This window comes from Megascapheus bottae, chromosome 26, assembly GCF_031878675.1.
Source record: "Megascapheus bottae isolate mThoBot1 chromosome 26, mThoBot2.hap1, whole genome shotgun sequence".
NCBI classification, from domain to species: Eukaryota; Metazoa; Chordata; class Mammalia; order Rodentia; family Geomyidae; genus Megascapheus; species Megascapheus bottae.
The window spans coordinates 9123183-9147954 of record NC_143534.1 but is presented as its reverse complement, the minus strand read 5'-3'; the positions used below and the strand labels follow the sequence as shown (position 1 = coordinate 9147954).

The 24772-nt window shown below is 37.6% G+C and overlaps 1 protein-coding gene across 8 annotated transcripts in view; it reads right to left on the bottom strand.

Annotated features, from left to right (window-relative positions):
• The window catches only part of Celf2 (CUGBP Elav-like family member 2), a 672814-nt gene that overhangs the window by 269208 nt on the left and 378834 nt on the right, over positions 1-24772 (bottom strand). For 6 of the 8 annotated variants that reach the window (XM_090318877.1, XM_090318878.1, XM_090318881.1 and 3 more), the window contains exon 1: positions 3064-3451. The exons of the other annotated variants lie outside the window; for them this stretch is intronic. In XM_090318877.1, coding sequence (XP_090175003.1) covers positions 3064-3170 — 107 coding nt within the window. In that variant the 5' untranslated portion in view covers positions 3171-3451. Of the gene's footprint in view, positions 1-3063; positions 3452-24772 lie in introns of those variants that run through there. 8 annotated transcript variants of the gene reach the window in all.

Here is a 24772-nt window from a genome sequence, read left to right as displayed (position 1 = left end):
TTCAAAAAGAGAAATGGTAAGGTTTCATTTCAACAAATAAAGGAATTTTAATACATGGACATGATAGATCTCAGTCTGTGGTATGTGAATATTCCCAGGGCTCATGTGTCAGGGGATTTAGGGTGCAATAATTACCTTCTATTGAAAGAAACCATTTTCTCAATTTGAATATTTTACTATTCCTTTTCTACAGGTATGGGCTTAGAATTAAATTTTATGTTTATGTTTGTTTAGGTCATTACTAGGGGAATCATCACCCAGAGAGTTTATTACATGATAGTGATATTATATTGTTAATATTGTAGAAATAGATGGAGACAAGTTTACTAAATTCTGGAAGTGTCAAAGCTTCTTTAAAAATTGTGTTAACAAAAAAAATCAGTATTTTGGGTGCTGGAATAGGGTGTGTGTGAAAGTCCTCTAAATTCTAGAAACCGTTAATGGTTCCTACAACCGAAGAAGCAAGCAAAGGTGAAAGGAAATTTCCCTTGTTTCTGGACCTAACTGTGACCACTTGAGATTAAAGTGAATAGATCATAATTACACAAATGATAAATTTAGTAAAAAAAATTAACATGGAGGTTTCCAAGTAATTTCTTTATTTTTATTTTATGGTTCCACAAGCAGCTCGGAAACATGGAAGATAACTTTCCCCCCAAATCACTTAGATACACACACAAACACACACACATACATACACACACACACACACACACACACACATACACACACACACACACACACGCACAGACTTTCAGTCTTTATATTTGAATAAAAACATTCCCATGAAGCAGATTTAATGTTCTTGTAATAGTTGGCTAGTCTCACATATGAAGCTTTACTCATTACCTTTGATGAGCTCATCCTAAAAGCAATTATTGGTATGCCCAATGCAAGGAACAATTCAGATCCCATTGGAGGTAAAAGAACAGAGCAAGTATGCTTTAAAATCCATTCTATCCACAATGGATAACTTTACAAATATTATTGCATTGCATAGATTGCACCCAAGTTCTGAAAATATTATCAATGGAAAACTCCAGTGGAGAGGCAGTTCTATATAGATGGTAACATTCATGCAAATAATTCTCCACTAAACAATAGCAGCTCAATTTAAGTTTAAAATATTAAATTCCATGCCCAAACCCTTTAAAAAGATGTGTTTCATAAACTATACTTCTTAAAACAAATAATGTAATTTGTCTTTATTTACTGGGAACAATACTAATTTGAGCCAAATTAACAGGAAATATTTGTAACTGCATTAAAAAAATCTTGTAAGGAATCCATTCTTCAGATTCTCTTCTAATTTTTAGAACTGGGTCCTTAACCTTTTTGTATGAATTTACTAATATAGTTTGATATTGCATTGGCTCAGCAGCTTACTAAGCAAAACATTAAAACATGAACTAAATGTATATTCACCAAGGAAATCAACCTTAGAAATATGATCTTTATGACAATCATTAATATTTACTATTCCAGAGACATTCTTCAGTATCTAATGTAGTAATACAAGTGTTCTCAATATTTGAGAAGTTTAAAACAGATTTTTCAATATTCCTTTTCTACAATCTCAGTTTTCATCTTAGAAGCCAACACTTGTAAAACGAAAGATATCTGAGGATGTAAGAAATATATGCCCTGCATAGAGATGCATTTTATCAGAATACAGCATACATCAAAATTAATTGTATTCCACTGAGACCTTTTTCTTAACAACTTAATAAGCTCTAGCATAATAGTTTGTGATCAAATTTTAAGGACAAAAGTTCTCACCTGTTCTTGAATTTCTAAATTGTTCATCTACATGGTAATCCAAAGCGAAGCTAGAGACTAGAAATAGCAATGTACTTAAGCATTTAAAAAAACTCTCTTGACTTCTCTCTTATGCTACATTTCCTTAGTCCACCAAATGGGCAAAATATTAAAAACGTAAGTATTAAAATACTGTAGAAGCAGGTATGATTGTAAAGCATTTGTCAGAATGATAATGGTATTACCAGGATTCTCAATCAATAAGTTTTCTTTCCGTAGTTAACAGAGAGGTAAGCAATAAATCTCTAACTTAATCCATCCAACATAACTGCAAAATGCAAAAAGCTCTATGATCAGTAGATACAATTTTTTTTTAAAGCGTAAAACCACAACCAAGCAGTTCTAAAAGCTTGTCATTCTGGATAGTCTATACAAACAAGATTATAAGAGATAAAAAGGGTGTTGAGAAAAAAAAAATAATAATAATAATAAAAGCCCCAGACATGCATTAAGCTAGTTTGACAGCTCCATTGTTCAACTGGTCTCATTGTCAGCCCCCAAGATGTATTCATCGCTACAATGTCTGCTAGCAAATAAACAAAAGACTACATTTTTCAAAGCAGGAAGCCAATTCCATCATAATTCTCTCTCATCTTTCCAAAAGGTCGGTGGTGCATTCGTGGTATGTGATAGAACCCCACCACCAAATGCAAGAAACACAACATTTGCTTTTCATACATGGGGACACAGGACGCCATGCATGAACATAGGTTTGCAAACAGGTACACATTTTTGGCAAGCAGGATAAAGTGATCCAAACCTGGTACCACAGGAAGACTATTTAGGTAGGCTAGATCCAGATTAGAGCGGGATTTGGAAGGCAAGACTAATATGGAGTCTCCTCAGCTCCTTTTTCGGTGATTATTCCATGCAGAGTGCATAATAATGAAAGAGGCTTAGACATTGCAAAGGAAAAAGACAAACCCAGAGCCAGATTTGGAGTCCTTAAAACCATCCACTGGCCACTCACGAACAGCAGCGGACAAATACATGATCTGCTTTCAAAAGGCAACTAGTACAAATAGAACTCGCTCACAACAGTCTTTTGCCTTTTTCTTGCTTGCTCTCTCTCCCAATCTCTTGGAATTGATTTCATTTCCCTCTCTCTGTTTAGATTCCTGCCCCCCCCCCATCCCTTTCTCTTTTATGATAAGAAAACTACTTGATTCAGGGCATGATTCTTGTCTCAGCCAGCTCTAGAAACTAGCAAAGCACACATTAAAAACAAAGGACACCACAACATACCTTAAAAGCAGATCCTCATTTCTCATAGTAGCAGCGGATTTGGGACAGCGCATGCTTTCTACACTGATAGTCTCAACAAAAGCCAGTTCAGAAGTACGCTCAAACATCAATGCCACAGTGGCTGTTCACTAATGCGCGCTCTCTCCTCTCTCTCTCTCTCTCTCTCTCTCTCTCTCTCTCTCTCTCTCTCTCTCTCTCTCTCTCTCTCTCTCTCTCTCTCTCTCTCTCTCTCTCTCTCTCTCTCTCTCTTTCAGTCAAATGCTTAATAGTAGAGCAAAGGGGCTCCTGCAGACTCACTAAGTCGAAATAATCTTCTCTGACAACTAATGTTGTCTAGGCATATTTTTACACGGATACTCTGTGCTGCCTACAGGGGTCTTGTTTGCATTCACTCAAGCCCGGCTGGTGTTAGTTCTCCTAATTATCATCTTTAAAAAAAAAAAAGAAACAGAAGCAACTCAGTTACCTCTTTCTTATATTTTTCATAGCAAAACCTATTTCACAATTTCCTTTTCAGCTATCAGCCAACGTTGTGGGTGATTCCTGAAAGATTTGGATTAGGTCAGTGTGCTCAGAACAATCTTTGCCTGTCTTTTCTGGGACACTGAATTCACAGTTGGATTCATCTGCTCCTCTCCCCTTGTTCTCAGGAAAAGTGACAAGGTCAAGACCCTTAGCCTCATCCTAGATCATAGACACAGGGTACAAAGATTAGAGAACTTGTAAACATTTTAACTAGTGCACACCAGGGCTCATAAATCAGAGCAGAATTCAACAGAAACAGGACATGTAGAGGAAGCGGGCAATGTGAAGGTTGTTTTGGTTACACTGAAATCCAATCAGCACAGGACCACCTGCCTCAAAAGGCCAAAGAGGTGATCTTTTTCAAAAAATAAGAAAATCAGCTTCCTGTCTTATTATATTCTCTGGGCTTGGCACATGTGATTACCCAGGGAAATATACATGGCACTTCTGTTTATTGGAACTAAAAGAATTCCATACATACTAGCCAAGTGGAATAGCGAGTTAAAACATACACAGAGAAAGCTATGGAGTCAACAACCATCCAACAGCCCAAGCTAAGGCACAGGCACATCAGGAGGTGTGTGAGGAACAGAAATCAAGAGCACCTTCAGTGTGGACGGAGATGCAGCACAGAATGAAACAGATCTAGGTCACTTTTGCCCTGCATCAGCATAACAGTGTATTCTAGTAATAAAAAGCTGGACTCAAAGCATTAGTAGAACAGACGAGTAGGAACCCTAATGATTTGTGATACTCCCAGTATCTTACTGTCTGAATCCCTGAACTTGGTCTTGGTCCCCAGATAAGGGAATGGAGATCTTTTTGTGGAGTGTTTGGGGAATGAGGAATCTTTAATCTCTTCATCACAGTGATTTTGTTAAGTATATCCATTGGACTGTGAAAAGAAAAAAGCAAAGGAGAGCCAATTTCTGGATGGCAGTAAGAAGGCCTGCTTAGTCACCCAAGGTCAAGTCTTGAAACAAGAACCTTGTCACTGAAACAACTCCACTTTTGTAGATCCTTACATTAAAAGAACATATGAAAGTTATGGAGTGAAGACATGAAAATGAATGACCTTGCCAGGGAATTATATCATATAAAATCAAATGCATTCTTTTGAAGTAGAAAAAGCATCATGTAAATGAGCTTAGAACCAGAGAGACCTTAGGAAAATAGTGTGTGACATTCATCCCCTAGTGACTTGTGCTGAGTGCTAGGGCAGAAGGCTCTTGACCTCTCTGTGTCTTTCTTTGCCCTGCAGTTAAATGAGGGCGACAAATGCTAATTTGTTTTAAAGCCAGTGAATAGCTTCTAATGAAACTGGGTGTGTTTGGACAGTGCAAATTTTAATAAAAAGTGGAATGATTCCATGGACATCTAGCATAGTTTTGGTTGATTAGAAAAGGGTAAAAACACTGCTCACACATAGAGATCTATTCTGCATACTTCATCGCAGTTTTTAATAGGGACTAAACCATGAACCGAGTATTAATATCTAATGATAATGCATTTACCTATTATAAGTATATGCTTCACATTAGAAGCCAGTGTTGCATTCTATGGGGTTATTCCTACAGCAAAATGAATTATGGATCCATAGTAGTAATGGCTGGAATGGAAACAATCCATTAAATATTTTATACTCTACTTCTTTTTAGTCTAGAGGCATATATAAGGAGAAACAAACGGAGGTAGGAGCTTAGTTCTTGTCCCAACTCTCCAAAATGACAGAGTTTAGTTCTTGTCCAACTCCAGAATGACAAACTGAGGGCTTATATCCACCAATTGCATGAGCTACCTTGGGCTTATAAAGATGAGTGAATAGAAAGAAATCATATTATTCATAATAAAATTTCATATTGTGTAGTAATTCTTTGACCCCCCCCAATACATATTGAATTAGTTATTACATTTCTAATTCCCTCCAATTGTCTTTCTCTACTTTATAAACAAAGGAACAAATTTACATTACCAGTGGAAATATAGGGAAAGAATCATTTCATATTAAAAAAAAACAAACAAACCCAAAAACCTTTATACAGTTTCCTTTTCAAATACATGAAAAAAGATGTTATTCCAAGTCCGGCACTGGTTGATGCAGATGATAACTTGGAAAATTTTTTTCAAGCAATTCTGTTTTGAATTCTAAGAACTTTTCGTATTTAGCCACTCGTTTGCGCCCCCACACAACAACTGAAGTTCAAGTCCAGCTGGTACTGGTACTGACATAGCTGCAAAGCATCAGGTGAAGAAAATTTAGTTGAGTTACCTACACAAATGAAATAATGACGGGGCTTGAGAACTCTGTCTATGGACCCGAAAGAGTAGCTCAGGGCCTTCACCATGTGAACCAGGCTGGTTCACACACCCTAGGAAGCCATAGCCTTTAAAGAGCCGTTAGTGTAAGGAATCCCAGACTTTTCTAATGTGACAGTAACAACTTAAGAAGCTAGAAAAAAATTAATGAACACTTAATGAACAATTACTTTTCAACTGGACTCCAAAAGTAGATTAAGGCTGGACTAAGCACTTTGGCAGTCATCCTTCTCCTCCTCCTCCTCCTCCTCCTCCTCCTCCTCCTCCTCCTCCTCCTTCTACTTCTATTATTATTATTTAAGGTAATTTATGATAAGAGTTTTAAATTGTCCTTATCATTAGTAATCTAAGTTTATAGAGGATACTTTTCAAAATACCAGTAATTAACAAAGAACAACAGCAAAACCTTTGTTTCATGCCCTCTATATCAAAAAAAGATGTTTTCACGCTGATTCTTGCATTCTTGCTTGATTTTTCCTGCTCAAGAAATGGCACTCTACCACTCTAGCCACACTTTCATTTGCTAGTTAATTGGAGATATAAGTCTGTCAGATTTGTCTGCCAAGTTTGGCTTTGAACCAAGTTTCTTAGATCTCAGCCTCCTTAGTGGCTAAGATCATAGGTATGAGCCACCAGACCTTGACTCAACTAGATGTTGTTAAGTATATAAAATAAACTTTGGTCTAATAATGCAAACTTGGTGAGGGAAAAAAATCCAGGAAAATGCTGTGATGTGGAAATGTTGGTAGGGAACCAAGAATCGGCAAGTTTCCTGACCTTTCTGGATTTGAGCTTCCTAAAACAATTCATAAAAGTAAATTACATGTGCATTTATTTCTGTTAAAGGCAATTTTCAGAATGAAAGGATACATTTTCAAATGCAGCATTAATGACTCCAACTGTTTTCTGTCTCCTGTGCCTTGTCTTTGCATTTTGACATTTACATTGCAAAAGTAATAAAAAGTACCATTTCAATAGAAGTGTATAATATGAGGACTGCAGAGAATGCAAGGTCTCTGCAGAACAGATTCTTTCTTTGAGGAAGGATGGGACAACTACAGAAATCTATGCCTCTCAGATCCGCATTCTAAAATCCTGCAATGTAGAGGCATCAAAAACAAGACCACTTATTTAGCTGCTAGTTTCAGATGTCAAGGTTTGCCAAGTTTAACGTAAGGAAGATATCATGTTAAAATGAAAGATGGAAACATACTCAGAATATTTGGGAAGTACATACACAGCAATGGTTTCTGGCATGCAAAATACATGAGGCATAGTAGTTGCTCAGTGAAGTTGATAAACACATGAGTTTTATGACTGGACTTTCTTTTATTCTGCCAAACACACGAAGTTCCTCTGTCTGGAACTTGTCAACAGGGTTTCTATTGGTGCTGTGTTTCTATTGGAGGTAAAGCAGTGGTCTCTGAGAAAGGAAGTGAGCCTTGTACAAAATGAGCAGCGGGAATCAGCAACTAAATGGAAAAATTGAACAATCCTGTTCCTCCAGACCCTATGGCTCCCTTTTGCCTTGGGGAAATAAATATCCAAAGCCAAAGGACACCAGAATAATAAGTCATTCCTTGAAACATAAAACGTGACAGTTGGTTTAAAGTCAAAACCTCAGCAGTGTTGCTGAAGAATAAATTTGATGGTAATCTAAGAAATTGTAGCAAGAGCAACTTGGGTGAGCACACAAACCTCTACGTCACACCCCACTAGCAACAAGCAGTGGGTTTCTCCCACCCAGAGATAAGGGTCCTCATTCCAAATATCCAAATAGATATTTCTTCCACAAGCTTTGGACAATGTATTCAGTTTCAAAATGGAGATGTTTATAAAGACAAATGAGGCATATGGAGGAATAATTAGTGAGAATAATTGGAAAACATGCCTTAACTTGATAATGTATCCATAAGTAGGTATAAATAATAAACCATAGAGTACTTAGAACTCCTACAAGCCACTTGAAAATAGGTTCCAGATAAATTCAAGAGGTAGCATGAGTCTATAGAGTAATAACAAAAGCTTGCAGGAATTGAAAGCAACTTTCGAAAACTCTGTCCATTGAAGAAAAAAAATGAAGAAAGCAAATGGTTTCCTAAGAAAATGGATTACCACAAGTGGCCCAGATGATAATATAACTGGCTTTGGCCTGTGAACTCTTATAACTTAGAAAACAACACCTTTCTTATTGAATGGTCACCTCTTTGGTCTAATGTTTGCCAAGGGTCATTCTCAGGCAGATGAGAAATCCTGAGATGGCCACAGGTGAATATCCATAAACTAAGTATTAATACTTGCATGAAAAATAGACCAAGCATATGCTTACTGTTGGTAAGGCAATTGTATGCAAAGGAACTACTTTCTTACCTCTTCAAACTGCTATAATCAGAGAAGCACACAACTTAACTCGATGGAAATCTAAGCACCCTAAACAGGAAGCATTTTGTGCACTTGGATGCTCCTCTTAGCTCGTTGTAGGCAAACCTCAATAGTAAATAGCATGCCATACATTAAAACCTGTGGTCTTAATATGGTATGAATAAAGGTCAATCTGATCATAGGTAAATCTGAGCATACTGCCTATCTGGAAAATGAGTTGGAGATTCATGTTAAGTATATCACAGAAATGAAAGATACTCCAATGGTCTACAGTAGATGGTTAGGAAACCATCACAATATATTAAGAGCTCTTATAGAACCCATCAGGTGATTCAAGAGTTATATTTCTTTCTACATGGTTTCCTGAAATTGTTATTTACTTTTTGAAGAAAAAAAAGATGAACTTGTTTATATTTCATCCATTCAAACCTAAGTTGCTTAGAAGCATGGATTTGATCTAATTTATCCCCATGGTGGAACAGGGTATAGGATATAGTAGAGAGTTTCTAAATATTTGTTTAATGGCTAGATTTCTCTATGAAGCATTCTTGTTACATTGCCTGGTCCCAGTAGTTGACAGCTATTTCATACTATTTGTGAAATATTTATCAAGGCCTCTGAGAAGTAGTTATTGAGCCATTAGCTAGAACATGGGCGGGACAGCAAGGCCAGGAAGGTCCTGTTCTTGGATTTCAGGACTTTACACATTCCTTCAGATGGAATAAGATTATTTTCATGTGTGTATGTGTGTGTGTGTATGTGTGTGTGTGTGTGTGTCTGTGCGTGTATTTAACTTTGAAGCACTTCTTGCATTGGTGCTCAGAATACAAAGTGATAAAATTATGTATTTCCTTTCATTACTGTTCATGAATATGTATGTTGGCAAATTGCAGGCAGGTAGGACTGGACATGGAAGACGAAATGGACAGATAAGACATTGAGAAGTGAGGGCAAGGGGGAGAGGAGAGTGATTTTATGGTGTCTTGGCAAAATCCAGCTTCCTTGGAAACAAGAATCAGGATTCAGAGCACTGTTCTCTTTTGTTTTAGTCAGTGGTACCATGGTTTCAAGGGTTGACTTTCTTCACTTCTGACATATCCTGCATATCCTAACATATCCTCACCTCTTCCAGAGATCTTAAGCAACTTCCATTCTTATCCATTCCAACCTCTGCCTGATATCAAAAATGGAACAGTAAATGCTAATAAATGCCACACACATTTCCTTAAATCAGCTTCTAATAAATTGTAGTTTAACTTTGCTTAACTCTCGCAAATTTGATTGTTTTATATAGCAGGGACAGACATGAAGCATTGCTTCAGCTTCTCTATTTCTATTCAATATGTTACTATCTTTAAGGTATATGCATCCAATGCACAAAAAACATGATTAAGTCACATTTTGCAAGTAAGTAGAGGTCTCAGGGGTAACGGAGACAAGGCAGGAAATAGGCTGGAGTTGGATGAGAAAAGGGCTTTGCATTTCCATGCTGAAGATTTTGGCAAGAAGCTGTGAAAGGTTGGGGGATGTTAGAAAGAATTCTGGTCTCAGTATGGAGCCCGCACTGAGAACAGGGAAGCATCTAGAGGAAAAGGCACTGGAGGAACTGTGGTATAGGAAAGAGGTGATGAGGCTGATGAGGGAAGTTCTTGTATGTCATGGAGTTGTCAGTCATATATGAGATATTCTACACAAGAGTAAACCACTCAACCCTCAGAACAATCTAGTAAATCAAAATCATTACCCATTCTACACCATTGAGGGACTGAGGACATCGGAGATCAAGAAAGGCCCAGTCAGTAGTAAAGATCAACGTGAAGTCTAGCTTTTTCACTATTCCATTCTGCCTAGGCTATGGCTATAGAGAGAGGAGAGGGGTTCAAGATTACAGTCTAGATGTGGAAAAGTGAATAGGAAGGATGAAGAAAACTGAGATGAAGATCATTCCGATGCCTCCAACATGGACAGTTTAGCAAATGGTGATGCTTCCAACCAAAAAGTGGTTGGAAGGGGAAGATATTTTATTCCACTGAGAATAAACTGAGCTTGTGATGCCTGCAGGCAGATATTCCAAGTCTAGAAAGCAGTTAGCTACATTGCAGTGTGTTAAGTTTAGCTAGGAAGAGAATTGAGGGTGAAAAATGAGAGTTGGACCAATACCAGAACCCCAGGGTGAAATAAAAAATTGAAGAGGAAGCATAGGAGAATGCTCCAGTGAAAAAGACAGCCAAACCCATTATGAAATGGTTTAAGCCTAGTTGGAGAGAGAAAATAGACAAAGTTATGAGTTAATACCTTGCCCTCAATGATAATGTGAATTATTTGTTTGGATGCTAAATGGAAAGTGGAGCAACACAAATAAGAGGCATAAAAGTTGGGAATTAGGAAAATAGCTAATAGTCTAGATTTAACAGGAAGCAATGCAAAAGTCAATGCAAAAGGAGGTGGGGCAGAGAGGAGATGTAGAGGACAGAGGTCACAAATTCTTTGCTTGCACTGACTAGCCAAACATTCATCTATCTGCCCTAACTTCTGAGAGACTGAAAGGAGTGTCCGGCTGTCCTTCATCATGTCCTTGAATGCAATGCCTAAGTATAAATACACCGGGGTAAGGGGCAGAGTTAGGGAACTGCATCCTGGTTTCAGGACAGGAGAGCAATGGTGCAGAACAAAGTCATATGCTTCCAACAGGCTGCTTGAAGCCATTTCGCCCCCCCCCCCCCAAAACGCAACAGTAAAAGTGTTTTTTTTTTTTAAGGCATTTGTGGATTTTGATCAATAAAGATTTTCAAAAGTTAAAAGGAATTAGCTCAAGACATGAATAATGTTGGGTTGATTTTTTCAAACATTAAACTTTTAGAGTAAATCATCAATTCTTTTTGTTGAGGATTTTTTTAATTGAGGATAATGTATTGAGGGATTATAGTTACATTTGTCAGGTGGTGGCTACCTTATTTCTTGAATCTTGATACCTCTTCTCAAGTTTTTGTCCCCCTTCCCCTCCCCCATCCCCTCCAAGTTATCTTGTTTTTCCCCTAAAGCATCAATTCTTAAAGAAAAGTATCTGTCAGTGTTCAGCTCAATGAATATTCTTGAACTACATGCACACAGGCACTCAGTATCTAACTAAAAAATAAACCTTATAACTTTTTTTTGGTCTTGTGGAGATACTAGAATTTGAACTCAGGCCCTCATGTTTGTTAGGCAGGCAGTCTACCACTCTCCATATTTGCTTTAGTTTTTCCAACAGGGAAGTTTCCTTTCTTCCAAGAACAGGCTCTGGGTGGTGATTCTTATAATTATGCCCCACCCCCACTCCTTATTGCTAGGATTGCAGGCATGAACCATCATGCCCAGCCTTGTGTCAATTTTTAATTCTATAACCAAAGTACAACTTGATGGATAAACATACATATGGACAAGAATGCACATGAATAAAACTGGCCAGAGGGAAAATGAGAGTCCGTTGAATAATATTTTATCCAGAATGCATCTAATTCTCCCCATCTATGCTGTCTTGACTTAGAATTCCTGGTCTGGAAAGGAATTGCCCTGTCCTCTAATCTTTGCCCTGTTATGCAGTCCAGGCTCAGTTGTTTAACACTGAACTATGGTCATAACAGTCCATGGCTTAGAGCCCATGGAAAGTTCCCCTTTCCTTCCACATAAAATGGCTCACAAGTTCCTCCTGCATTTACAGACCCAGCTACAGCTAGCTCTGACTCGTCTCTCAGGTACCTGAACCTAATGCCCTTTACACCTTAACTTTCTAGCAATTCCTCAAAGCCATGCTTTCTATTTCCTCTCTATTTCCTCTCTGCTCTTTCCTCCCCTGTAAAACTCCAGTCATTTTCATGTCCCACTAAGGTTTATTTTCTCTGGATCTTTCTGGGATTGGATTAACATCAATGTGTTGAACACACACACACACACACACACACACACACACACATACACACATACATAGATGCTCAGAAATACTGTTTAGCTATGAATATGACTGAGGAGAGGATATCACCTCAGTAACACAGGAAGCACAAAGATGCTATAAACATGGCATTAAAAAAAAGAAAAACAAAACACCTGTGATGCCCAAAGCAGCAAGCCCTCTCTCTCTAAGAGAAGACAGTGTTAGTTATTTAACAGGGAATTATACCATGGAAGGTTCAGGAGAGAAGCATGAGACGGGCATCTGCTTGGAAAGAAGTAATGATCAGGTTTGAATGATATACTTACAGATGAAACAAAGAATAGTACAGGATCTACTGCCGTGGGATTTGGGATTTTGTGAGTCCTAGGAATTCAAAGGCAGCATAGATGACAAATCAGTGGAAAGGGGATGGCGGATATGGGATGGGGAACTAGAACTTGGAAGGATTTGCAGGGCCTCTTTCCATTGGGTTAGGACATGGAGGGAAAGTCATTTCTGAGGGAGACTGTAATAGCAGACTTGATGGGGACAGTGTGGATTACAAGGTAAGAAACAGACATTTGAAAGATTGCATCTTGTAAGTTGCACAAAGGAATCTGAGTTTATTATAGTAAAGAACTGGGATTCCATTGCACTTCAAGGTTAGTAAAAGAGAATCTTCTCTGAATATGACAATAAGAAAATGCCAGCTGGTAGCTGGCAAGTAGATGATATATCTTCTAACTATATATAAACAACTCTCACCAAAAGGAAAAAATAATCAGATTTTGTACCATGGTGGAACAAAAGGTAAACAATTACAAAGATCTAATTTTTTCTTTACCGGTAATAGCCCTAACTCTATTCTGGTGTCTACTTTGACCACAGTCATGTTCCTTGTGGCTTTGGACATTGGCCTTTGCCTATTTCTGAGGTATATCTTTCTTGTGATTTGTGTCTTCTACTAAGTTGTTATTTTTCACCCCCCATACCTAATGGTCATCTGTAAAGGTCCAGTTTAAATATCAGCTACCCTGAAAACTTATTTTACTTGTATGTGTGTGAGTGTGTGTGTTGGTACTAGGGTTTGAACTTAGGGCCTCTGGGTCCTACTGTTTTCCTCCTCCCAGCTGATTTTCTATCCCTTGAGCCACACTGCTACCTTGTGCTTTTTGATAATTAATTGTAAGTCAGTCTCAAGGATTTGTCTGACTAATATGGCTTCAAACAATTGTGATTCTCAGATCTGAGCCTCCTGAGTAGCTAGAATTACAAGTGTGAGATTGCTGAAACATATCTTAGTTTATTCCCATTAGAAGATGAATTATGAGGATCTTGTGATGGCTGGGTAACATGTTAAACTTGTTAGACTCAACTACATTTCCCATAATGCATTTGAAAAGAATTTTGAGTGGTCCACTTGGAAAATCCTTGAAAGAAGTTGCAAACACAATCCTTCTGCAGCTCAAGTGCTTTGCTGCTAATTTTCTGAAGCTCCTCTGCTGATGTGACTCATAGCTTGGGCCTATAGCTGTTCTGCTTTCCCCAATCCTCCCAGAGCTTCTCTGGAATCTGGGCCAGATATATGTTTTGATTTGTCACCCAAATCACAGTAGTCTTATAGAGAGGCAGTGGGGACAAGAACTTACAACCATTTCAGTTCATCCTCCAGAGCTTCCAGATGGTATTTGTGGGATCTAGCTTGCCTTTGATTTCTCTTACTTTACCATTTCCTGTCTTTTCTGTTCTTCCCTTTCCTCTCCTCTTCTCCCTCCCTCCCTCCCTCCCTCCCTCCTTTCCTTCCTTCCTTCCTTCCTTCCTTCCTTCCTTCCTTCCTTCCTTCCTTCCTTCCCTCCTTTTCTTCCTTTCTCTCTTTCCCTTTCTTCTTTCTCTTTTCTCTCTCTTCCTTTTTTTCCCTTCATTTTGCCTGCCTGTCTGCCTTCTTGTATTGGAGTTGAACTCAGGGCCTGGGTGCTTCCCTTTTGCTTCCCCCCTACCCCCGGCCCCGCTCAAAGTTGGTTCTCTGCTACCCAAGCCACAGCTCCACTTCTAGCTTTTAGGCAGTCAATTAGAAATAAGAGTCTCAAGGACTTTTCTGCCTGGGCTGGCTTTGAGATGCAAGCCTCAGATTTCAGCTCCCTAAATAGCAAGGATTTCAGGTGTGAGCCTTTTCCCTTGACTACTACTGTTGACTTCAAGGTCCAGCAATAGCAGCAGAGAAAAGACCTTAACCTTAACAGCAACTTAACCTGCTGTCCAACCATGTACTGCCAAATCACTGTAATGAATATCTTCCATTCCACCATCCATCTGTCTAGCACATCTTCCATCAATGCATCATTTATTGAACCTACTATCTCTGTTTCTCTGGTTAAATACTGACAAATAAATCCCTCCTCTGAAATAGCTCACTGTACTTTCTCTACACCTTGACCAGACCTCTCATACCACTTATCCTGCTTTATTGTCATAATTTGTTTAGTGGATTGGATTATTTTGCCAATTTTTCATGCCCTCCCTCTATTATATGACTGTGACCTTATAGTGCAGTAGAGTGGTTGGAAGAAATGTTCTCACTCCACTGGCATGAGGCTTGACAACGGGACTTGCTTCAGCTCCGAAAATGTTGGCAGACATTATGTAAAACCTGCGTGTGTGCATTGGTTTGGATTTTATGCATTGTAAGCTGTCATGAGCAAAGCATGCCCCAAGGAATCTGCTGCCCCTTCCAACTGGGCCCCAGAAAAGTCACGTGGTAAAGATCTGAGGCTGATCAATAGCGGAAGCCAACCCTGGCTTCACAGGGTGAAGGAGAGCCACTCAGACTAGCTCTGCTGAACTTCTCTTCATCTGAAGACTTGTCTGAGTAATGACAAACATTTATTTACTGCATGCCACTACAATGTGGAATAACTTGCATGTAGTTATTAATACGGCAGTGGACTGCACCTATTTTCTTTTCTGTTTCTCATTTAGTGTTGGCACTTTGAGATCAGGGGCCATAAGGATCTTTTCTTCATGATACACAGTAACTCTTTAGTACATGAGACATGATAGGACAAACAAGCAAAGAAAATGATTAAATAATCACAATGGAGAAAAGCATTCAACGCAAAGTTTTAGGAGGGAGAAACTCATCCAGGTATGTGGGATGGAAATAAGGCTATATGAATTTGAAAGCAGGTTGTAAGCTTCATGTGATTTGTGAACAGTTGTGTGCCTTTTTCTTTCCGATGGCTGAAGGTTCACAAGGCAATACAGTGACTTCAGTGATTTTGTTGTTGTTATGGACAGGGTGGAGGCCTTGTGAGTGATGAACGTGTACTCTTTGGAGGAAATGATGCATCAAGCGCATTCTTTCACTTGTGTGAATCTTTGTGGGCAGCTTCAGTTCCATCAGTGGTCATTCCTTAGGTATATTAACCAAAGTTAAAAGCCTACAACTCCATCCCCCTAAAAAAACCCTCAAGAAAACAATTATTGGAAAGGAGAAATTAAAAGAAATTTTCTCAGATAACCTTGTGTCTGTGTAATCATCTAATTTGATCTGGGCATTTTTATCATCACTTTGACCTATGGATGGTCTTTAGAGGTGATAGGCAAGTGTGACCCACGCCTGAGACTCTCCAGGTCCTTACCCTGATCACCAGGGGTCTGTGCAGCTTGTTCTCCTCAGTCTCCTCATCAGTGGCGGTTGTCCCAACTGAGACTTGTCACATTCCTTTAGTGTATGTGTCATTGGCTTGTCATTAGAATTGCTCCTTAGTAAGACAGCTTGAAGGGTGTCAAATTCATTAGCTGTCTTCAGTTGAACTTTGCAAACCTCTGTCTCACATTGAGCAAATAACACACGCATATACATGTGTGCGTGCACAGCCAGTACCACAGATACTCACACATCTTCCATTGTGTACTGGAGAACAAAGAAATAGTTTGCATTTTATATGGTGTCAATCATAACCCAAGATTAAAGCTGCTGTTTAATGCATTCAAAAGTTACACCCACCAAACTCAGGCTTTCTCTGCCAAAGCTCTGAACTTCAAAAGGAATACTTTATAGGGAGGACACACACACACACACACACACACACACACACACACGCATACTCACACATACACGCTCACAAAGCAACAAATACACACACACACATACACACACACTTCAAAAGGATGCTGACAGCACCAAATACATTTCATTCTTTTATTATGAGGCCCAATGTCAGAACACTTGCAAAAATCATTACAGTTGTGCAATGCCATCAAGAACACAAAGTATCTGAAATAATACTCAAACCTTTTTTTTGATGTAAGTAGAAAAGTACCAGTTGGTGAAATGGCAAGTCATTTATTGAATCCTACTTCCAGGCTGTTTCAGGAAGAAATAAAACTTGTTTTGTAGCTATTATTCAACCAGAAATCTCTGGAAGATTACTTCCTTCATTAGCCTATATTTAGCATATTACTAGAAGTGAAGCTGATCAATATAATATCCTGAATTCCCACCGAATGTATAATATTATGCTACTAAAGCTTGACTATTACATGTTCTTAATTTGAATGCCATTAACTCAGATGTAAAGATAATTTGGACATGCAATGTGATTCTTTTAAAAGGGACCATTGATCATACCTGTAATCCTAGCAAGTTAGGAGGCTGAGATCTGAGAGGAAGCCAGGCTAAGCAAGAAAGTCTGTGAGACTCATATCTCCAGTCAAACATCTTTACATAGCCAGTGGTTTGCATTATTTAATTTTTGAAATGAAAATGTCTTGTTCAACCCACAAAGAGATTTATATTTATCTGCATATTTGTTGGATTTTATTTTTACTGTCTGATTCATGTACAGTTAATTTTGGCATGAAGAGATAAGTTGAACCGAGAGATTTCCCTCTTTCCCACAGAGGTATCATTACCATTATTCTTCATTAGATGATCCTTTCCCAATGGTTTTTGAAGTGTTTGTGTTTAGATATCAGAATCCATGTTACTGAATCTGGCTTTCATTTCTTATGCATGCCCTTAATTGCTTTAATAAAAATGGATATTTTATAAGATCTGATTATCCTACACATTACTCTTTCCTTTCAAAGTAGATTTAGAACTATCTTTTCCATTTAAAAAATTCTGCTGCTTGGGGCCGGGAGTTTGGCCTGGTGGTAGAGTGCTTGCCTAGCATCCACGAAGACCAAGGTTCGATTCCTCGGTACCACATACATAGAAAAAAGCCGGCAGTGGTGCTGAGGCTCAAGTGGTAGAGCTCTAGCCTTGAGAAAGTCCAAGGACAGTGCTCAGGCCCTGAGCTCAAGCCCAGGACTGGCAAAAAAAAAATTCTGCTGAGTTCTTAAATTCTTTTTTATGCTGGAGATTGAACCAAGGGTTTATCTATAGTTAGCAAGTTCTGTATTATTGAAGTTTTACTGCTAAGTCCTGCTACTGGAGTTTTGATTGTTTGTTGTACCAAGTCCTTGAAGTTATTTGGGAAAACGTATCACCTGTATAGCACTTGCTCTTTGCAATTGGAAGGGTGGTTTAACTCTGAATGTACTAAAAGTTTATTATTTTCTTTCTTAGGGAATATTTAGTATTTTTATCAAGTAGTTCCATACTTGATTTACATTCTCACTATTGATTTAAACTATGCTTATTGATTAGAAATTGTTTTAGAATCCTTATAATTACTTATAGAATTTTAGTTGGATATTTTCTATTTCTGTATGTTTATCTTCATCTCTTTCACAAAGGATAAAATATTTATCTTTATGTTTCTAATGAACACAGCTGTTAAGTCAGCTTGGTGTCTTTTTCCCATAATCAGACCGCTTAGAATATAACTGAAAAGAAGATTATCATATGTACTCTTGCCCGTCTCTGATGTAGTGGTTGGTTTAAAATTTGAAAGTCCCTTTGTATTCCCAGTTTTCTAAGTTCTATCAACCCCAAGAATAAGGCTTAATTTAACTGAAAACCTACTGAATTTTTTTTGTTAATGAATTAATGTGATAGACTGTATTATACATCATAAACTTACAGCTCCTTTTTCTTTTACAAACCATAGTTGGTTGTGGAGTATGATTATTTTAACATGCTCTATTTTTGGATTCTTCCAAAGGTCATAAGTTAAAATATAATCTTAACCAAACATATCAAAGAATTTGTAACTATGTGTTTTTTTCAGTAAAAAGTTATAATGATGTAACCACTAAGTTTAGGAAAGAGATTTAGAATAGTCCTGTTGTGACATGTCTGTTTTCGTTACATACTTTCTGCAAAGAAACACTAATGTGTACACTTTTTAAAATTATATCTACAGGGCCGGGAGTTTAGCCTAGTGGTAGAGTGCTTGCCTAGCATGCACAAAGACCCGGGTTCGATTCCTTGGTACCACATACAAAGAAAAAAGCCTGAAGTGGTGCTGAGGCTCAAGTAGTAGAGCTCTAGACTTGAGAAAGTCCAAGGACAGTGCTCAGGCCCTGAGTTCAAGGCCCACAGCTGGCACAAAAAAATTATATCTACAATAATAGTTTACATTTAGGAAAAATTTTAACTTGGGAACAGGCTTCTGAATTAGTGAGATTTTAGTAAATTGCAGGATGGGCGAGGAGGGGTGTAAGGAGGGATCACTTAAAAGCTATTAGAAAGATAGATATTTTTAAAGTATCAAGCATTCTGCTGCATGCGATAGAGAATGAAAGTGTTTCTGCAGCCTTGCCAATCTTGATTTCTTTCATTAATACTTTGAGACACGTATCAAGAGGTAGAATCAAATTGGAATGGCGGGAGTAAAATTAAAGACTGCCACGATCACCAAGTAGTCAAGCCATGGTTGACCTTCAAAAAAGAAATCTCCTTGTGACCCTCTTTTTTACCTATAGAGCAAAGAGTTCATACGCTACTATAGCATTCACCCCTCAAACTGTGCTTCCCCACTGCACTGAATAAATATCCTCAGGACAGGAGCCTTCTTCCTATCACGTGGTTCTTCTCTATGTCCATCACATATGTGGGTGATGAGGTTCGGATCACATCACTTCCTTCACAGAATGCTTCCAGTATGTGTGGCCACCATCTGTTAAGACGGGCATGGACAACTTAATTACATCACCCATTTCGTCCTGCCATAATCACTGTAAATATGGGCTGAAGCTCGTGAATTCCTTCATTTGATGGGAAAAAAAAATCAGAGCAGGTACCATGGACATGGAACTGTCCCATAGTGTAAGATAGTCAGTCTGATTGTGTGATAACTCGTTTGTCCTTAGTTGGATGAACAATTCTACTGAGTATCAAGGTCTAACTAATTTTAATATTTTAAAAACAACTTACACATCACTCAGCATACTTTATCACCTTGAAAATGTGATGCATCTATCACACAGGAAAACCCATTAAAGCAGATATTAAAAGATAGTAGGAAGATATAGTAAAACAGATAAATCTTTATGAGATTAATTAGACTCACATAAAACTTGGTTTGTTTTCCATATTGTAAAATAGCTTTCTAGATATCAGAGGAGAGACAACTCTATTGGTAATTTTAGCTATCTTATATCCTATGAATTCTATAAAAATTAACCCTTTTGAATGTTTGTTTTTCAGTGTCTAAAATATAGAAAATGATAATACTTAATTTTTTTTGTTATATAGAGAATTCCTTTCTTGCTATATGGCATAAGGAAATGAGCAAAAAAGAAATGATCTGCCAGGCACCTATGACTCACAACTATAATCCTACTATTCGGGACCCTGAGATATGAGGATTACGGTTCAAAGTCAGCCTGGGACAGGAAGGCTCATGGGCCTTGACTCCTCCTAACTCCTCAACTCCACTTAACCAACAAAAAGCTAGAAATGGAGTTGGGCTAGCCTTGAGCAGCCAAGTTCCAGTTCCTGAGTTCAAATCCAGTACCAGCCCATGAGTGTGCATGCACACACACACACACACACACCCACACACACACACACACACACGTTCTTTTTGGGACAAATGATTAGCATTCACTGATCAATTTAAGAATGTTTGGGCAATTTGGTTTCAATACACGATTGTTTTAGTCTGAATTTCTTTGTGGTTAAGTCCACAGATTGCCTAGGGAGGAAGCAAAAGAAGACTGGTGAGAGGGGGTAATGCCCACTGGCTACCCTGGAATGTGCAGCACATCATCGTTACGGTAACGATCGTGGTAACAGTTAAGCTTGACTTTGTAGGAGCACCTTCACTCATCTGTAGAGAAAGGACGGCAAAGGAGAGGAAACAAGAGCAAGGAGTCTGGCCTTTCAATGGAGAAAGTGCCAGCTCTATTTTATATATTATCACAACCGTAAGGACAAAGGTTTAAAGATGGCAGCTGCTGATTCCCCATTTCAGTAAAGCCTTGTTTCTAGTGTGAACCAAACTCCCACATACAGCATCAAAATCCTCATAAAAGGAAACTTGTACAAGATGATTACCAAGCACATATATTGAGACAATGTGTGCTTTGTGATCAATTAAAATGCAAGAATAGTCTGCAGTGGGGAGTCTTACAAAAGAACCTTTCTTCTCAGTGCTTAAAAAAAAAAGGCAGATCTATCAAACTTATGATAATGCATTGCCATGATGATTTAATTGTCAATTACAAATTACTTAAGTGTACTTTAATGATCTATATAAAGCCTTATTTTTTTTTACCTCTAATAGCTATGAATGGTTGCTAAAGAAAATGAAACCACTTTGCTGAAATGTAATGTAGGGATCTATTAAGACTTAGTTTTCAAAATGATAAAATATCACAAAAATGTGAACTCCTGTACTTTTTAATATTCTTGAGTAGGTCAATCTTTGTTCCATGGTAAGAACATTTCCTTTAAATTACATGCAATTATAGTTTAAATATCTTCATGTATAGTATGTGTGTATCTATCTATCTATCTACATATAGAATACATTTTACCCAATTCCAAGTCAAAATGTCTTTTTAGAAGTTAGGAAGAGAATGTGGACAGCTTATTATCATGTTTCTTCACAGAGTTTCACAAGATCTGAAATAAGTCATTAGAATAAGCCCAAATGAGCACAGTCACCTTATGTCTCTTAATTTTTACCCTTGTCCCAAATCACTTTTAAAATTTATCAAAAGGCTAAACTAGAGAAGCGTTTTGTGCTGTCATTAAGGGAAAACACTGACTCAATTTAAGGCATGGGCGTGTCTTCATATATCTAAACAATATTTTAATATACTAGAAAAATATTTTCAATGTACATATCTTAGTAATGAAACACAATCTAAAGAGTGAATCCCTTTCAAACAGGGTTGTCATTTTGTAAGCAGTGTTACTTCCTTATGTATGTGTGTAAGCCTATAACCCCTTTGCCCCCTCAAAGTTTCTTTAAGCAGGGGCATGAATATATAAAGCTAAGGCCACAGTCAGGGTGTATCTTTCCTGTGCTCTGGGGTACTCACAAGCCAATGAGCTATTAGAAATAAGAAATTAAATATTGTTATAGTCAGAAACAGCATCAGGCTTATGTCCACATAACCTATAATCATTTAGAGACTTTACAATTACTATCTGGCTGGTAACCATAGACAGTTACACAAGATGATGAGTCCATACAAAATAGTTATTTTGTATCTGTAATTATTTTATGTGGCCCTTTGCAAGATTGTACTGAATAGATATGTAAATGCATTTAATCAAATCTGTTATGACGGGATGCAAAGTGGGAAGATGAGTTTTAGAGAAAGACTCACTATGGATGTATATTCTTCAGCATTTCTTACCTGAACTTAGGTCCACATCTGTGAAGTAGGAAAATGCATATCTTACATGTGTTTTCCCATCATAAAAAATTAATAGATATCAGGAACCTGATGTATAATAGATTCTTAATAAATGCTTACTATTCTTTCTTGTCCTCATTATTTCAATCTTAAGTTCTCAAAAAAGCAAAAAAAATCATATTTTTGCATCTTCCATTCTCAGATTAGTGGTTTAATAATTGAAATCAAGATCACTTCCTTCCTTCCTTCCTTCCTTCCTTCCTTCCTTCCTTCCTTCCTTCCTTCCTCCTTCCCACCCTCCCTTCTTTTTTTCTACCTTCAGCTTCCTAGGAAAGTGCTTCACCACTTCAGCTATATCCCCAGCTCTTTCCTGTCTTAGCTGTTTTTCCGAGAATGCCTCACATTTTGGCCTGAGCTAGCCTGCAGTTTGCTCCTATTTATGCCTTCCATGTGGCTGGGATACCAAGTGAGCATTATATGTATTCATGTGATCTCATCAATTTTTGCCTGGACTGTCCTCAACCATGATTCTTCCAATCTCTACTTCCTGAGTAGCTGGATTTACAGGTGTGAGCTACTGAGCCTGCCTTCATCCTGTACTCAGTGTGTGTGTGTGTGTGTGTGTGTGTGTGTGTGTGTGTGTGTGTGTGTGTGTTTGTGTGTGTGTGTAACTGGGGTTTGAACTCAGAATCTTGTGCTCTTAGTTTGCTTACTCTGCTGTTGTTCTCCTGCCTAGACTAGCACTGAATCACAGTTCTTCAGATCTCAGCTTCTTCACCAGCTGGAATTATAGATGTGAGCCACCAGCTCCTGGCTCCCATACTGTTTTCTTTGTCACTTTTATGTTGACTCTATAAGCACAGTTATTATTCCATCATAAAAAAATTATGTCTTTGACATTCATAAAACAATGGAGAAAGATTCTCCTTTTATCAAAGAGACAAGAAAATAGTTACATACAAACTTTGCAGTTATTTTTCCTCTTTCATGTCACCATCATCAATGTTTCATTCTTCCTGGCCTGTTTCAGGGCTTTTACCAAATACATTCTAATTTAATTCTGCTTTTAGAGACATCACCAGATGACCTGCTCTTTAGTATCTTACGTATGATAAAATTGTTATAATTGAATATGACTTGTGCTTAATTTGCTATCATGAATAATTTTTTTGCACTCGTTCTGGGCTTAAACCCCAGGACTTGAGTGCTGTCCCTGAGCTTCTCATTTTGCTTAACACATTACTACTTGAGTTACAACTCTATGTCCAGTCCTTTTGCAGGGTGAGATGGGTAGTTTATTGGAGATTAAGAGTCTCATACACTTTCCTGTCCTGGCTAGTTTTGAATCACAATCCTCAAATCTCAGCCTCCCAATTAGCTGGTATACAGGCATGAGCCAAGAGTTGCCAGTTTCATGAATAATTATTTTTTTAAATGTCTATGTCATGTTCCTTTCCTCCCTTCTTGGGTTCATGAACTGAAGTTTGTTGATCTGTAACTTGCTCTCATCCTAGCTGTAAGGCATGTGCCTGTCACCAAGAGACAGAAATGATCATACATGGTTTAAAATCCATTGATGCAGGAAAACCCTACAAAAATACCCTCCCTTTTCCCTCATTCTCAAGATACCTTAATTAACCACATTCCTTCATAGGAAATGATAACCAAACCTGAGGAAGGAACTAAATCTGGCTCTAGAACTAAGAGATGAAAAAATGGTTTCCTGGTTTTGTTTTTTTGTTTTATGTTTTTAAGAAAAAAAAAAGATACTTGGAAATCTCCAATTCTCCTAACTTGAAAACTGCTAGATTTATGCTGTTCCATTAATATTCTACAGTAACTACAACATCCTGAACTATAGCCAGTATACATATATCTTTAATACCAGCATGTGGGTAAGCTGAAGCAGGGGCATCACAAGTTCAAGGGTAACTTGAACTACACTGTGAGATTTTATTTCAAAAATCATTGGTTGGGGATGTATTCCAGTGGTAGAGCCTAAGGCTCTAAATTTGATCCCTGGCACTACATATGTGTGTGTATGTGTACATATATATTTATATAGCCAATATATACAAATATAAGATATAAAATATACATTTATAACAATATACATTTATATATAAATAATATATTATATATTGTTTTTAATGGCTTCTGAACATGTATGGAACAACTTTGAGTTATAATATAGCCAACTATTTTGGATACTAATTTATTGTTTCTTATCCCCTTGATATCATGAAAATATACAAAATTTTCCAGAGACTTTAGTGTGTATGAAATGTACAATTCTGAATGTGTTAATTAGTGGCCATCAAGGTCACAAATCAGAATATAAAATATAGGCCAAATCTCTTGAGTTAACCTACTTTTTGACACAGTTAAAAAAATAAGATCATGTTTAATCAATAAATGATTGTGTCCCTACCCTCAAAGCATACAGTATTAGAACTGTAAATGATAATGAAAGAGTTAAACTGATAGAAACTGATCTTTTAGTTTAAGTATGAGGCTAAGATTGGATGTTCTTTTTTTCTGAATAATTGAACAATGGCATAAAACTAGTATCTTGGGAAGTCTTGAAATGTTTTGAGAATAGTCGCTTGGTTTTGATTTTTGAATTACATGATTTCAATATGAGTCAAGTAGAGTAATTTCATGGAAACATTTTTATAAATCTATTATCAACTTCAAAGAAGAATCACTTGCTACTAACTTCCTTTCTCAGAAAGAAAACCAAAACCCCTTATGCCTTTTTAACTTTTATATAATAACAAGATGGCAGTTGCAATTAATTGAACACTTACTATA